The following is a 15,986-nucleotide window of genomic DNA, read 5'->3' on the forward strand; positions in this document are numbered from 1 at the left end:
AATGAGGGCTGTTACATGAGATCACCCGATCAGTTATCAATCTTTGTTTTACTGCACTAGCAACTGATACCTCTTTTCCATGAGTAATTGTTAAATATATGGTTATATGGTTCCAGTATTTCACTACAATACCACTTAGTGCTATTCTACTCTGTTTAATTTCAAAATGTTTGGTTACACTGATATGTCTTGCTCCATATTTCTACTCTTCGCTATACCTTCCATATTTCTACTCTTCGCTATACCTTTGCCCTCTTCCTCTTACACTCCCTACCATCCCCCTCCTATACTTCACCTCAACTCCCACCCCTTACAATATTGCACAAATTCATTATCCCCACCCCCCTCCCAGGTTGCTTCGCCCAACACCCACATTTAATCCACTACCAAAGCCTCTATTTCAGGTAACCCAGAGGGATACACCCCTCTGACCCGTTCTTTTTGGCCGGCGCGATGCGTCTGCTGGATGCCTCGCCACGCTCCCCCGGAGCTGTTAGCTCCTATGCTGACCTATGTACTCCCCCAGTACATAGTATCCTCTCCCGATGTCGGCACCACTGGTCCCGGCCTACTCTGCCGTGTGACTTACTTCCTACCCTTTCCCCTCCTTTTCCCACCACCAACCTTCCCCTTTTTCAAACCGACCACATGAAACATTCAGATATGACTTTCTCGTCTACCCCCCCGTGTACTGCACAACCCCCCAAGTGCCCTCCTGTCACTTTCTTGAGACTTCCCACGGCCCCCTATACATTGGGCTCTATCTCTATCTTTTTCCTTCTTACCTCACATGGGTCTTAGAGTTCTCTCCTTTAATGTAAAGGGCCTTAACACCCCCCAGAAGCGCGGTAAACTCTTTGCCACTCTCAAACTTCATACAGGCGATCTAATTTTCCTACAAGAAACGCACTTTCTACACAACTGCCACCCCGAGTTACGCTCCAAAATTTACCCTAACACTCATCATGCATGCGACCACTCAGCCAAGAAACGCGGAGTGGCCATTATGTTTTCGCGCCACCTTACATTTGAACTCATTGACTCACTCGCTGATAAAGAGGGTCGGTTCCTCATCTTAGTAGGTAAACTTAACAATAAACTCTGTACCCTGGTTAACATCTATGCCCCTAACCAAAACCAACATCGTTTTTTCTCAAAACTGGATACTTTGCTGACACGACTCCGTCAGGGGGACCTTATAGTAGCGGGAGACTTCAACACCGTCCTAAATAGCTCTCTCGACCGCTCTTCCCCTGTGGCTGCAGCCCTACCCATTTCAGACCCACTCTCCTCTAAATCTCTCCTCAGTCTCATGAAGTCCCAGCTTCTTTATGATTCCTGGAGAGTAAAAGACCCAACAGCTCGAGACTACACGTTTTACTCCTCACCTTACCAATCTTATTCCCGCATAGATATGATCCTGCTCAGCCATGACCTTGCCTTAAACCTCCAGGAGGCCCGGATCCATCCCCTGATTTGGTCTGACCACTCCCCCATTTCCATTGATCTTTCTGGCCTCACACCTCGTCCACGCCCCATGACATGGCGCCTTAACGAATCTCTCCTCCACAATGTAGACATAGTATCCCAGCTTAGATCACACCTAGAGACCTACTTCGAATTAAATGACTCACAGGAGATCTCTAAGTCTACTCTCTGGCTGGCGCATAAAGCGGTCATGAGGGGACATCTGCTCAGCATGGCCTCCAGGAATAAAAAAGAAACTCTCTCCAATATCAATAAACTCTCACTCCAACTGCATGATTTAGAAATCCAACATAAGATGACCTTTGACCCTGCCACGTTAGTGGCCTTACATAAAACAAAAGCTCAACTGGATCTCCTTCTCTCCAAACAAGTTGCCAAGCGACTCAAATGGCTTCGCCAAACTTTCTATGAGAAAGGAGACAAAGCAGATAAAATTCTGGCATCACGTCTCCGCACCGCTAGGACGAATAATAATATTGTCTCGATCCGTAACTCCCACAACCAGCTTCTCTACGATCCTGCGGCCATCAGAACATCCTTCCAACAATATTACACAGAATTGTATAACCTCCCACCCTCCCCCACCTCCCCAACACAACAATCCAATGCCACTCTGATCTCAGAATTTCTAGCCAACTCCAAACTTCCGAAATTACCCCACCAAGCTCTTGAACATCTCAATGAGGAGATCTCGATAGAGGAAATCCAGCAAACCATTAAAGGGCAAAAAAAAGGCAAAGCCCCAGGCCCCGATGGCTTCACGGCCGCTTATTATAAGAAGTTTTCGGGCTTGCTTGCTCCCCACCTGCGGTCCCTTTACAACAATGTTCTTCAGGGAGACTCCTTCCCCCCTGAAATGCTCGAAGCTAGAATTGTAGTAATCCCCAAAGAAGGGAAGGACCCCCTCCACTGTGCAAGTTACAGACCAATCTCCCTTCTTAACCTTGACTTGAAAATATATGCCAAAATTCTGGCGAATCGTTTAAACCAATTCCTCCCTTCCCTTATCCATTATGACCAAGTGGGGTTTATCCCGGGACGCCAGGCGAGAGATAATACCAGAAGAGCCATTGACATTATCCACGTTGTCAACTCAAGGACCTCCCCAACTATTATGCTCTCTCTCGATGCTGAAAAAGCATTTGATAGGATCTCCTGGGACTTTATGAGGGCCACCCTTGAGGCCTTTGGATTTGCTGGCAGCTTCCTCACTGGCGTCCTGGCATTATATACGACTCCCCTTGCCAAAGTTTTGATTAATGGTATACCCTCAGACCCGATCTTGATCCAAAACGGCACAAGGCAAGGTTGCCCCCTATCACCCCTTATATTCGCTCTGGTGATCGAACCCTTGGCTTCCCAGATTAGATCCAATCCCAACATTCAGGGGGTGCAGGTGGGTAGCATCAACTCCAAAATTTCTCTTTTTGCAGATGACGTCCTCCTCTCTCTATCCCAACCAGCGATCTCCCTCCCCAATCTCTATGAAATTCTCCAAGCCTATGGGATCACCTCTGGTTATAAAATAAACTATGCAAAATCAGAGGCCATGCTGCTGCATGTCTCCCCTCGGGAAACGGATCTCCTCCAGACAACCTTCAATTTTAAGTGGCAAAAAAGAAAGATCAAATATTTGGGAGTTTTCCTCACCTCACGCTATGACCTCCTCTTTCCTGAAAACTTCCCTCCCCTTTTCGCTAAGATGCTCTCTGACCTGACCTCCTGGAAACGCCTCATTATCTCCTGGCTGGGCAGGATCATAGCAATCAAAATGTCTATTATACCAAAATGGTTATACCTCTTTCAAACACTCCCGGTAGCAGTTCCTGCCTCCTTCCTTTCTAACATACAAAAATCCCTCATCCGTTTTGTTTGGAATCACAGACCCCCACGGATCTCAGCCAGCATTCTCAAACGACCAATCTCTTCTGGCGGCAGAGGTCTCCCCGATATTAAACTATATTACCTGGCCTCCCACTTTTCACAAATTGTTACCTCATATGCCCCCCCAGGCTCCACTTCCTGGCTCGATATAGAATCGGCTTATACTACCTTGCCCTATCTTACACCCTTATGGGGTCTCTCCCCTGCACATCGCCCTCCTGCATCTAAAATGCTCCCTACTATCAAGTTTGACATCAAGCTATGGGATTTTTACTCCTTTAAACTGAAGCTTACCACACAACTATCCCCCTTAACCCCCATATGGCACAATCCTGTATTCCCTCCTGGACACTCCGCCGCGAGAGCTCGTCTTTGGAATAAAGCTGGCCTTAAATTCCCGATAGACTTCTCCAAAGCAAACCACTGGCTCCCACTGGCAGAACTCCAACGTCACTCCCCATCCCGCATACTTAGTCCGTTTGAGTTTTTCCAAATTAGTCATTTTTTGCGGTCCCTGCCACCTACCTATGTTTTGCGAGATTTAACCCCCTTTGAAGATATTTGTAAAAATCACCCTAGAGACAGAGGCTTGATATCCCAACTTTATGGTATATTTATTGCTGCTGTCCTTCCTACCCCGAGGGCACATGAGGCTGATTGGGAAAAGGATCTAGGCCCCCCTCCGGACGATGAAGCATGGGACGACATGAGACTGGGGATAGCCAAAAGCTCCATATCCACCAAACTTAAAGAAACCTCTTATAAAATCTATTACCGTTGGTATTATACCCCTACTCGACTCCACAGCATGTTTCCCTCTTCTTCACCTTATTGTTGGAGGGGCTGTGGCCACAGGGGAACTATGCTCCACATATGGTGGACCTGCCCAACTATCTCCTCCTTCTGGGATGTGGTTTGTGGCATTCTAAACTCTCTATTTGAGGCTCCCGTCGCAAAGGACCCCTGGGTGTTTCTACTATGCTATCCTCCTCCAGAACTTGACAAATTTTCCAAAAAACTAGCCTCACATATACTGAAAGCGGCTAAATCCCTTATCGCGCTAAACTGGAAAAAAACGTCCCCTCCCTCTCTAACAGCCCTTAAAAAACAAATCTGGCATGTCGCAGCCATGGAACAGATTACCTATTACCTCCATGATAGAGGCCATGTTTTTAACCAGGTTTGGGCTCCTTGGCAGTTTGTGGAAAGCTCGCGTCCCCCTAACAATTAGCCCCGTGATAAGGACCCATGTGGGGTAAGTCCAGCTCCCTTATACGCTTTGCCCCCTTATCTTCTTGAGTCGTCTACACACTCTCCACCCCCTGAGCTCTTTCATATACCTGCTTTGTGGTCTCCCCCCCCCCTTCCTCTCTGACTCCCTTCCCCCCACTCCCACATTTCACACTTTCACTACAGTTATATACAATTTGATACCGCATATAAAATTGTAAAAATGGTTGTCTCATTATAAGCTTCTATGTACATGTTGATTCAATTGTTTTGACTGTTTTTGTACGTCTGTTCAATAATAACACTCTTATTCCCTGTATTTGCTTATATGACCAACCAAAATAAAGAATTTTAAAAAAAAAAAATGTGCAAAAATTGTATCATAGTGCAAAATTTTAACAACCCCTAGTACAGTCAGACAATAAAATATATGAAAATTATAGTAACATCTACCAGCCCTGTCTATCTAGTATTTAGTATTCTAGTGACCGCCACACAATACAGAGATCCTGCCCCCCGCAAGCTATTTCATCACCTCCCCCACCAGCCAATTCATCCCCCATTTTTATCAACCCACACCAGACAGTTTATGACCCCCCCTTTTCATTAATCCCCCTATCCAATTCATTAACTCCCCCCTCTAGCCAGTTCATTACCTCCTCATTTTCACTTCATCAACCCCCCTCTAGCCAGTTCATTACCTCCCCATTTTCACTTCATTAATTATTAATTAATCATTAATCCCCCCTCTAGCCATTTCATTAACCTTCCCATCCAATTCATAAGCCCCCCCTATCCAGTTCATAACCCCCCATCCAATTCATAAGCCCCACCTCTAGCCAGTTAATTACCTCCCCAGTTTCACTCCATTAATCCCCCCTATCCAATCCATACTAGCCAGTTCATTAATCCCCCCATATCCAATTTATAAGCCCCCCTCCCCCTTTAGCCAGTTCATTAATCCCCCCCAGTCATCTCTCTCCCCCCCCCCCCTGATATTTAACAAACTGCACTTACCTTGCTGTCTTCTGTTCCTCCTCTCTCCAGATGCCGGCGCGTGTCATCTTCACATGCAGCTAACAGCATCCAACGCTGTTAGCTGCACTGTCACTGCAGGCGCGCTCTGTTTGATTAGTGTGGTCACGTGAGATGTGAGATCTCACGTGACATCACTAAGCAATAAACTGCAGCCACACTGACAGCGCAGCTAACAGTGTCAGATGCTGTTAGCAGCGTGATTGGGTACAGGAGCATGCGGGACCGCCCCCTTGAGGACAGGGGCAGCTCCATTAGAGGAGAAAGAAGCCGATTGCCGGCATTTGAAGGAAAAAAAAAAACAGCTTGCAATTCTGCCACGCTGCGACCCCCAGGACTCAGCACCCCAGGCTGCAGCCTGATCAGCCTAGTGGTTGACCACTGCTGTACTTTATCTCTGTCTAACTCCTCCCACTTGTTTTAGTTCCTGATGAACTAATCTTTGCCAGAGCTGTGAACCAATTGAGTTAGTTCACATTGAAGATTAGTTCATTTTGAACTGATCATTCATGAATCGCCCATCACTAGTCTGCAAATTAGCCAAGACAGTAACTACAAAAAACGTTTATGATTAAGAGGTCAGAGCAAGCAGCAGACTAACATAGTCAGTGATACTAAGGAGAGTGAGGGAAGGCTGCAGAATATAGTGGTCAAATAGCCAGGCAAAGGTTACTTCCGGCTGCAAACGCCAGTGGTCAAGAATCTGAGCAATGGCCAGGGCTGGCTGCAAGTTTCAGTGATGCTAATATTCAGGCAAAAGTCAGGGCAAGTACTGATAAGAACTGGGTCAATAATAGCCTGATCAGTACACAGAAAATATCAGCCAAAAGCTCAGTCCCTTCCAGTGACCTAAGTATTGAAGGAGTCCTCAAAGCCATGTCAAATTTAATATCATTTTGCTTTCTTATTCTGGATCTCAATTGATAAAGACTGGAGGAGGCCTGCACACATTTCTTACTTATGGTCTACTAGACCACTACTTTTAATAATGGCAAAACCTTGGGAATCTTCATAGAGGTTGGCATGGCCATATGAAAAGATACCAGGTTTCTGCTCTTGGTAATCTTGCAGAGTTCAATATACTTAGGACACTTTAATATTTCTATTGGATAGCAGCCCTTACCTCTAACTTGCATTAATTTATGTTTGTAAACAACATGTTTTAAAGAAGAGTGAACTTTATATCAAAGTATAATCTGATGGGCGGTGAACTCTGCTTCAGGAACATTACTAGTTTGCATGGGGAAAAATGTTCTCTTTACTAGCACATCTGGGGGTAAATTTATCAAGCTGCGGGTTTAAGAAAGTGGAGATGATGCCTATAGCAACCAATCAGATTCTAGTTATTATTATTTATTTAGTACATTCTACAAAATGCCAGCTAGATTCTGATTGGCTGCTATAGGCAACATCTGCACTTTTTCAAACTCACAGCTTGATAAATGTACCCCTTGAAATGAATATGCCATAGTAAATTTATTGGGTGAACACTTGAATTAGATTTAAAACAAAATCCTTTATTATTTGCAATAAAAATTGGACATATGTCACATAATTCGACCTTGGCAAAATATTATTATAAGTGATATAGGATAATAGAGTTATGTGACTACTAAAGATCAAAACAAAACACAACCCTTATCCATGTGCGCTTAGAAGATTAATATTCTCTTATGCTGATACATTTCACCTCATTATTCTCTTACCATTTGTTTTAATATATGACAATCCTCTATATATAACAGTCACAGGTTGGCGAGAGATAATTCAGTGCTGATTTGTAACGGATTAGCAAATTGTATTTAATAAGTAATTCAAAAATAGTCCATAATTAGAAAGTTTTTATTAAACTTTGTTGTTTTATAAGTGATGCAAAAGTGAATAAAAAAATCTGTGTTAGATTTGTTTTCTAAATCACATGTTTCATATGAATTCCACTGTTATTCATTGCAACATAAATAGCTAAATATGTTGTAGCAAATTGGTTGTTAAATAAATGGTACACATATTAGACTGATTTACAGTTTTACAAAATACAAAAACACTGTCATGATGATTGTTTATCTCCTTTAATTCATATCTTAGCCATATATTTTTCTACAATTAATTACGTAGGCACGTGGCATCAGGGTTTTGTGCTGCTGTCTCACAGTGGTGGGGTCATGGGTTCAGTTCTGACCATGGCCTTATCTGTGTGGAGTTTGTATGTTCTTCCTATGTTTGTGTGGGTTTCCTCCGGGTGCTCTGGTTTCCTCCCACAGTCCAAAAACATACTAGTAGGTTAATTGGCTTTTGTCAAAAAAAGTAGCCTATTGTGTACATTTGCCAGCTCATTTTCATTTAATTTTTTTTCTCGCAATCAACTAATTGTTTCAGCCTCTTTCATGTGTCATACAATGCCTAACAATAACCAGTATACTTTCAATTATTTTAATGAGTTTTTAAATACATTGCTTTATGTGCTGTTATACACTCTGTGGCCTCTTTATTAGGTACACCTGCTCGTTAATGCAAATATCTAATCAGTCAATTATGTGGCACCATCCCAATACATAAAAGCATGCAGACATGGTCAAGAGGTTCAGTTGTTCAGACCAAACACCAGAATGGCAAAGAAATGTGATCTAAGTGAGTTTTACCCAGAAATTATTGTTGGTGTAAGACAGGGTGGTTTGGGAACTACTGATCTCTTGTCTTGAGTTGACAGACAATGGTGCGCAAAATAAAAAACAGCCAGTGTGCGGCAGTTAGTTCTGTGGACAAAATGCCTTATTAATGAAAGAGGTCAGAGGACAATGGCCAGACTAGTTCAAGCTGACAGGAATGTGAGAGTAATTGAAATAACCATGCATTACAACAGTTGTATGCAGAACGGCATCTGAACGCACGGCAAGTTAAACCTTGAAGTGGATGGATTATAAATAATAGCAGAAGGCCACACTGGGTTCCACTCCTATCAGCTAAGAACAGATAAGTGAGGCTACAGTGTGCACAGGCTCACCAAGGCTTGATAGATGAACATTAGAAAAATGTCACTAAGTGTGACCAATCTCAATTTCTGCTATGACATGCAGATGGTAGGGTCAGAATTTGGTGTAAACAACATAAATCCATGTATCCATCCTGCCTTGTTGCAACAGGGCAGGTTTGTGGTGGTGCAATGGTGTGGGGAATGTTTTCTTGGCAAACATTAGGCTGCTTCATAAAATTGAGCATGGTTTAAATTTAACAGCCAACGTGAGTATTGTTGCTGACCATGTGCATCCCTTTATGGCCATATTCTACCCATCTTCTAATGGCTGCTTTCAGCAGGATAATGTGTCATGTCACAAAGCACACAACATCTCCAGCTGGTTCCACAAACATAACAAATTAGTTTAGAGTACTCCAATGGCCTCAACAGTCATCAGATCTCAATCCAATAGAGCACATATGAGTATTGGTGAAACAGCAGATTCACAGAATGAATGTGCAGCTGACAAATCTGCAGCAAAAGCGTGATGCTATTATGTCAACATGGATCAGAATCTCTGAAAAATGTTTCCTACACCTTGTCCAATGCCACAAAGAATTCAGGCTCTTCAAGGGGTAAACGGTTGTCCTACCTAGATCTAGAAAGGTGTAGCAAATAAATAGGCCACTGAATTTAATTGTGCATTACTTGCGTTTAATATGTTTTTTTAAAAACAATATACATACACTGTACTCTCTGCACCTGAGATGTCTGCGTTTTAAGCGCTCAGTGACTTAAAGATAATTGTCATTTTGCCTCTCCATTTTACATTATAATGCACTTGAAAACCCAATGCACTGTGTTTGCTTCATCATTGACTATAGCAGTGGATTCCAAACTTTTTCAGTTCAAGGCACCCTTAGGGTCTCCACAATTTTTTCAAGGCACCCCTAAGCCAAAATTATTACCAAGTAGCCCCCTGCCTTGCTTACCACTGGCCCTGGCTGAGGCACTCCTGTGAGATCTCCAAGGCACCCCAGGGAGCCTAGGCACACAGTTTGGGAACCACTGGACTATAGGGTTGACAGATGCCTAGTTCAATGAGTGCTTGCGAAACAAAGTATTTCATATACTGGACAAGCACATAGATAAATATTATTTAGTTTTAAATCTTTAATTATATTTCTTTTTTTAAAAAAATATTACCGGAGAGTCATTTTGAAAACCCAGAAATTGTTTATATATATAAACCAAAAGTACTGCTTGTTAAATACATTAATTTTATCTGTTATAAGTTATATCATTACGATTATACAATATTATTTGTTTTTATTATTTGTTAGGACTTTTTTTTACTCTTGATGTTTGTTGAGATTATTTAAAATATTTGAGGACAAATACAGTATAATTGTTTATATGTATTCTTGTTTTTTTTTCTACTATAAGAATATAACACAACACAATGGATATTGGGCTTTATTAATCTGTGCTTTATCTCTTTTATCTACAGAAGATGTGAAGCAATTTGGCCTGACCACTAACGTAAGCTTTAAAGGGTGCATTAAAGATCTGAAACTTACCAAAGGCACTGGTAAAGCACAGGAGATCAACTTCAGCAAGTCACTGGAGATAAAAGGAGTGCAGCCATTATCATGCCCATGATCTGATTGGTGACCAATAAAAGAATCAGTTCCAGGTTTTGAAGTGCATGTGTATGTATGGTAACCCCATGCAAACGTCAAAGGGTGCTATATTGTGTATTTCCATGTAGTTCAATAAAAAATATTTTTCCCATATGGTAAATAAAAAGAGCATTTATATAATCAAAATAAGTGTACCAATTATTTGGACAAACAATTTATATGGTCAGAGGTAACAACAAGGTGGAGAGGGGGCACATTATCACCTTGGAAACAGGTGGGGGGGGAAATGACATTGTTGTCTGTGCAATGTGATTGTACAATGAAGGTGTAATTCTCAGCATCTGTTTTGGTGTATATATGGACAACTGCATTGTGCCTTTGATATGGTCTTTTTACAATTTTTGTATCTTAGTTTTTCATAGACTTGAGTGAAAGTATGGTGAGAAAGGGGTGTGGCCTAAAGTGTTTATTAATTATGACTGAGAATTATCCAAACGAATGAAGGAAATAGGAGAAATCACAAGGGCAATGCTGACCTGATAAGCAACACTTTATTGAAAAAAGTACGAGGCTCTACTGGCACTGTGCATAGAATTGAATCTGCCTCCCAAGACTGCACATTTAGAGCCTGATTCAAGTCTGAATGCAACATGCATATAAGTTGTGTTTTATGAAAGAATACTCAACTTGTGTGTAGTTCAGACCATATTCAAATCCAAGTGTATCACAAGATACTTTTAGATTTGAATCTAGGTTTAAGTACACTCTGGCTAAACAGTACTTGCTGTACGTATATATACACACACAACAAATTGCAATGCATATGTACAATTATAATTGTACATACACACATATAAACAAGTATAATTCAAATCAAAACATATTAAAAAAAAATGTAACAAAATAAAAAAACAACTCAACAATATGCTAATTTATATCAAATAAATAAAAAATGTATTTATCAATTTTGGACATTAAATACATAAAGATGCTTTCAATGCATACTGTACATACATGCGTACTATACATTTTTATAGTCTATCTTGGTTGCATATCGATATTGTGTGCTAGCTAATTGCATGCATACATGTTATTTTTAAAAGTAGTTTCAAAGACTATTATTATTACCATTTATTTATATAGCGCCACTAATTCCACAGCGCTGTACAGAGAGCTCACTCAAATCAGTCCCTGCCCCATTGAGGCTTGCAGTCTAAAATCTCTAACATACACACAAAGACAGACAGACAAACACACAGACTAGAGTCAATTTTGAAAGCAGACAATTAACCTACCTGTATGTTTCGGAGTGTGGGAGAAAACCGGAGCACCTGGAGGAAACCCATACAAACACGGGGAGAACATACAAACTCAAAGACTATGCCGTGTCAGTCATCATTATCAGTCAGCATATACATCTCTCCTTTAGTGGGTGCAAATATTGCAGGTGAAACCAAGCGTACTTACAAGAAAAACAGAACTTGAATTGGCCACATTTGCGTCGGACCCGCCTTACTGTAGATTGCTTATGTTACGTCACCCCTTCCCTCCCCTGTTCAGCCTCTTAAGTCGTAGGCAGTCATAAGTGTAATTTTCGTCCATTGGCATAAGGTCTGCTTCTGAGCATGCACAGAGATATTTCACACAAGATACACTAGAAAAAGTCCTAACATGAATCAGGTCCTTTCAGAGTAACCTGCTATCTAAGATTATTGTTCATCCTAGACAGATGATTGTTTCAATAGCACACTATATTTATTAAAAAAAAGGGTGTTCATATTATAGTTTTATCACCAATTTGATGATGTCCACAGTGCCCTGGAATCAAAAATGAACTTGAGTTCTTTGTACATATTTTAATTCAGCAAGGTTTCCTATAAGAAAACATTACAGGACAAAAAGCTGTCACTAATTGGACAGAAACCAAGAGCAGAAAGAATCTAGTAAGATTTGGATAATATTATGTACACAAGGGAGAACAAATACAGGAAAAGGGCTGGCACTATTACACCGATGAATTAGAACAAATACATGAACAAGAGCTGACCTTCTACTACAGAGGAGGAGAAGAATACATACTAAAGTGGTGAAGCTCATATGAAACTGGTTTGGTCTACTATTTAATGCTACAATACACTCCCTGAGCCACCTTTTGATTATGTTTATAAAACTTGTTAGGTCTGACAAATTCAGGGACTTCCACTTATAAGTAGAGATGGGCGGGTCCGGTTCTCCGAGAACCGAACCCACCCGAACTTTGGGTATCCGAGTACCGAGCTGAGCAGCTCGGTACTCTCCCGCCCGTTCCGAATCCAAATCGAGGCCGAACGTCATCGTGACGTCGTCGGATCTCGGGGCTCGGTTCTCGCGATACTTCAACTTTATAAATACACGCCTCCACAGCAATCCATCGCCATTTGACAGAGGGAGAGAGCAGGGTGTAGTCATAGGCTAATTAGAGCAGGGACAGAGAATACAATATTGTTCTTGCAATTGCTCTAACCAAAATCGCTAGTGCAGAGAGGAGGATAGAGGTTTATTATTTTTTCTTAATATTTGGCACTCCCCAGCGCTTTTGGGGTGTCCCCCATAATTGTGCATAAATATTTCTGGCTGTCAAAAGTCATATCTGTCAGCAGTATCTACCAAATAATTTTTAGCACTCCTCAGTGCTTTTGGGGTGTCCTCCCTAATTGTGCATTAATATTTCTGGCTGTCAAAAGTCATATCTGTCAGCAGTATCTACTAAATAATTTTTAGCACTCCTCAGTGCTTTTGGGGTGTCCTCCCTAATTGTGCATTAATATTTCTGGCTGTCAAAAGTCATAACTGTCAGCAGTATCTACTAAATAATTTTTAGCACTCCTCAGTGCTTTTGGGGTGTCCTCCCTAGTTGTGCATTAATATTTCTGGCTGTCAAAAGTCATATCTGTCAGCAGTATCTACTAAATAATTTTTAGCACTCCTCAGTGCTTTTGGGGTGTCCTCCCTAATTGTGCATTAATATTTCTGGCTGTCAAAAGTCATAACTGTCAGCAGTATCTACTAAATGATTTTTAGCACTCCTCAGTGCTTTTGGGGTGTCCTCCCTAATTGTGCATTAATATTTCTGGCTGTCAAAAGTCATATCTGTCAGCAGTATCTACTAAATAATTTTTAGCACTCCTCAGTGCTTTTGGGGTGTCCTCCCTAATTGTGCATTAATATTTCTGGCTGTCAAAAGTCATATCTGTCAGCAGTATCTACCAAATAATTTTTAGCACTCCCCAGTGGTTTGCGCTCAGAATGGATTCAAAGCAGTCCACATATGATCTGAATGAGCAACCAGGTTCTGTCACCAGTTCTGATGTTAGTGTTCCCAGTACGTCATCTGGCCAAGGCGATGTCAAACAACAGAGTGTTTTCAAATTAGTGCAAAAAACAAAAAATTTTTTTACTGTATTGAAGTGAAAAAGAAGTGTAACTGAGCAAAAGTTAAGTGACGATAGAAAAAAAATTGCAAGCATGCCATTCTACACACGCAGTGGCAAAGAGAGAATGAGGCCTTCACCTCTGGGTATTAGTGGCAGATCCCAAAAAGTTACCCAGCCTACAATTGGTGCACAACTACTGTTACGCGTCAAAGCCGAGCTGCAAGATAACAGTGGGGCATTACAGGAGAATATTTGCTCTGATTCACAAATGACAACAATCCCTGTGGAGAGTCCATCCAACAGTGGGATGTCTAATCGTGAGCATTCTGCTGATGTGTGCCTTAATAGCCCCAGTGTAGCCGGTGATACCCAAATTGAGGATGCCACTTTGGAATTAGAGGATGAGGGGGAGATTTGTGTAGGCGACGAGGGCGCTAATGATGATGTTGATGATTATGATGCAGACAGATACCAAATTGCCTTTCTCAATTTCTATTTATATTCTAGATTATATAACGGCTGAATAGTTTTCTATTTTACTCCTAGTGGAGAGAGGATCTGATGCAGACAGATACCAAACTGCCTTTGTCCATTTCAATTTATATTGTACAGTATATAACGGCTGAATTTATTAGTATTTTATACAAGTGGAGGGGGGCCTAGAGAGACAGAAACCAAACTGGCTTTCTCCATGTCAATTAATATTGTACAGTCTATAACGGCTGGATTTTTTGGTATTTTATACAAGTGGAGGGGGGCCTAGAGAGACAGAAACCAAACTGGCTTTCTCCATGTCAATTAATATTGTACAGTCTATAATGGCTGAATTTTTTGTTTTTTTTAAAAAAGTGGAGGGGGGCCTATAGAGACAGAAAGCTAACTGACTTTTTCCATTTCTTTACATATTTAACTATTAGTGTAGGGTGTAATATACATCCAAAGACGATGGCTGCATTGCCAATATGCATAGATGGAGAGGAAGACAATCTGTTTTGTGTGTAGAATAAATGAAGGCCTCAACATTATTACCTCAACAATTAGATTACTTATCTCTAAAACAGTTGGAGCACTAAATTGGGTTATTTTAGGCACAAAAACATGTATTTTCCAACAAAATAGCAAAACAAAACCAAACAAAACCAAAACCAAAACCAAAACACGCAATGGCGGTTTTGCAAAACCAAAACCATAACCAAAACACGACGGTAATCCAGATCCAAAACCGAATCCAAAACCAAAACACGGGGGTCAGTGACCATCTCTACTTATAAGGCAGCACGGTGGCTTAGTGGTTAGCACTTCTGCCTTACAGCACTGGGGTCATGAGTTCAATCCTGACCATGGCTTTATCTGTGAGGAGTTTGTATGTTCTCCCCATGTTTGCGTGGGTTTCCTCCAGGTGCTCCGGTTTCCTCCCACACTCCAAAAACATACTGGTAGGTTAATTGACTGCTAGCAAAGTGACCCCAGTCGGTGTGTCTGTCTAGGTGTGTGTTAGGGAGTTTAGACTGTAAGCTCCAATGGGGCAGGGACTGATGTGAGTGAGTTCTCTTTGCAGCGCTGCTGAATTAATGGCGCAATATAAATAAATGGTGATTATGATGATGAATGTGCAACCTCACCTCCATACTTATATGCTGCAATAAAGGCTGTTAAATTATCCAAATCAAGGGCCTGTAGGCCAACCAAGCAGTAAGAAGCAAGCTGGAGGGTCAATCTGGCCTGCTCAGGAACCAAAGATCACTTAATTTAAAACAAGCAGATAATGGGAAGTAAACAATATAGGACAAATAGTTACTATCTTTCCCATATTTCTGAATCTTTTATAACTGATTTTAGCACACACCCATCTCTTACTGTTGGATTTCAGGATTTAGCTTTTCAATATATGCTAGGTGTAGCTAATTAGGCATGGAGCTAAAGTAGGAAATAACATGTATAGCCTCTCAGCCAGTCTACATACAATAATACTGAAATAAATCAGCCTTTACAGTTTATAATTATGACTGTCAAAACTGTAAGAACATTACTATTTTTGAGTAAAACATATCCAATAAAACGAAAGTAATTCACTAAAATATATAGTTCACATAATGTAATAAAAAAATAATCTGTATTATTTTATTTAAAGATATTCTATGGTACCTTCCAGTAAGTAATTTCACGTCCCTCACTTTCAGTACTGCATTATTTTCTTTAAATATATTGGCCTTTCAGGAAAAAACCCCTCAACATTTACAGTACACCGATTGCAAAAGTTTCTAGGAAGCAGCAAATCGTTCTTGAGCAATAATGTCCTGTAATAAATGCACACGGAGATATCTAGCAGTGTGGTTTACT

The 15,986-nt window shown here is 41.1% G+C and overlaps 1 protein-coding gene across 4 annotated transcripts in view; it reads left to right on the forward strand.

Annotated features, from left to right (window-relative positions):
* LAMA2 (laminin subunit alpha 2) overlaps positions 1-10,410 on the forward strand; it is a 711,555-nt gene extending 701,145 nt beyond the window's left edge. For all 4 annotated transcript variants that reach the window (XM_075203053.1, XM_075203052.1, XM_075203054.1 and 1 more), the window contains one exon: positions 10,101-10,410. In XM_075203053.1, coding sequence (XP_075059154.1) covers positions 10,101-10,252 — 152 coding nt within the window. In that variant the 3' untranslated portion in view covers positions 10,253-10,410. The remainder of the gene's footprint in view (positions 1-10,100) is intronic.
* The last annotated feature ends 5,576 nt before the right edge of the window (positions 10,411-15,986 follow it).

The sequence above is a fragment of the Mixophyes fleayi genome, chromosome 3 (assembly GCF_038048845.1).
Source record: "Mixophyes fleayi isolate aMixFle1 chromosome 3, aMixFle1.hap1, whole genome shotgun sequence".
In the NCBI taxonomy this organism is placed as follows: Eukaryota; Metazoa; Chordata; class Amphibia; order Anura; family Limnodynastidae; genus Mixophyes; species Mixophyes fleayi.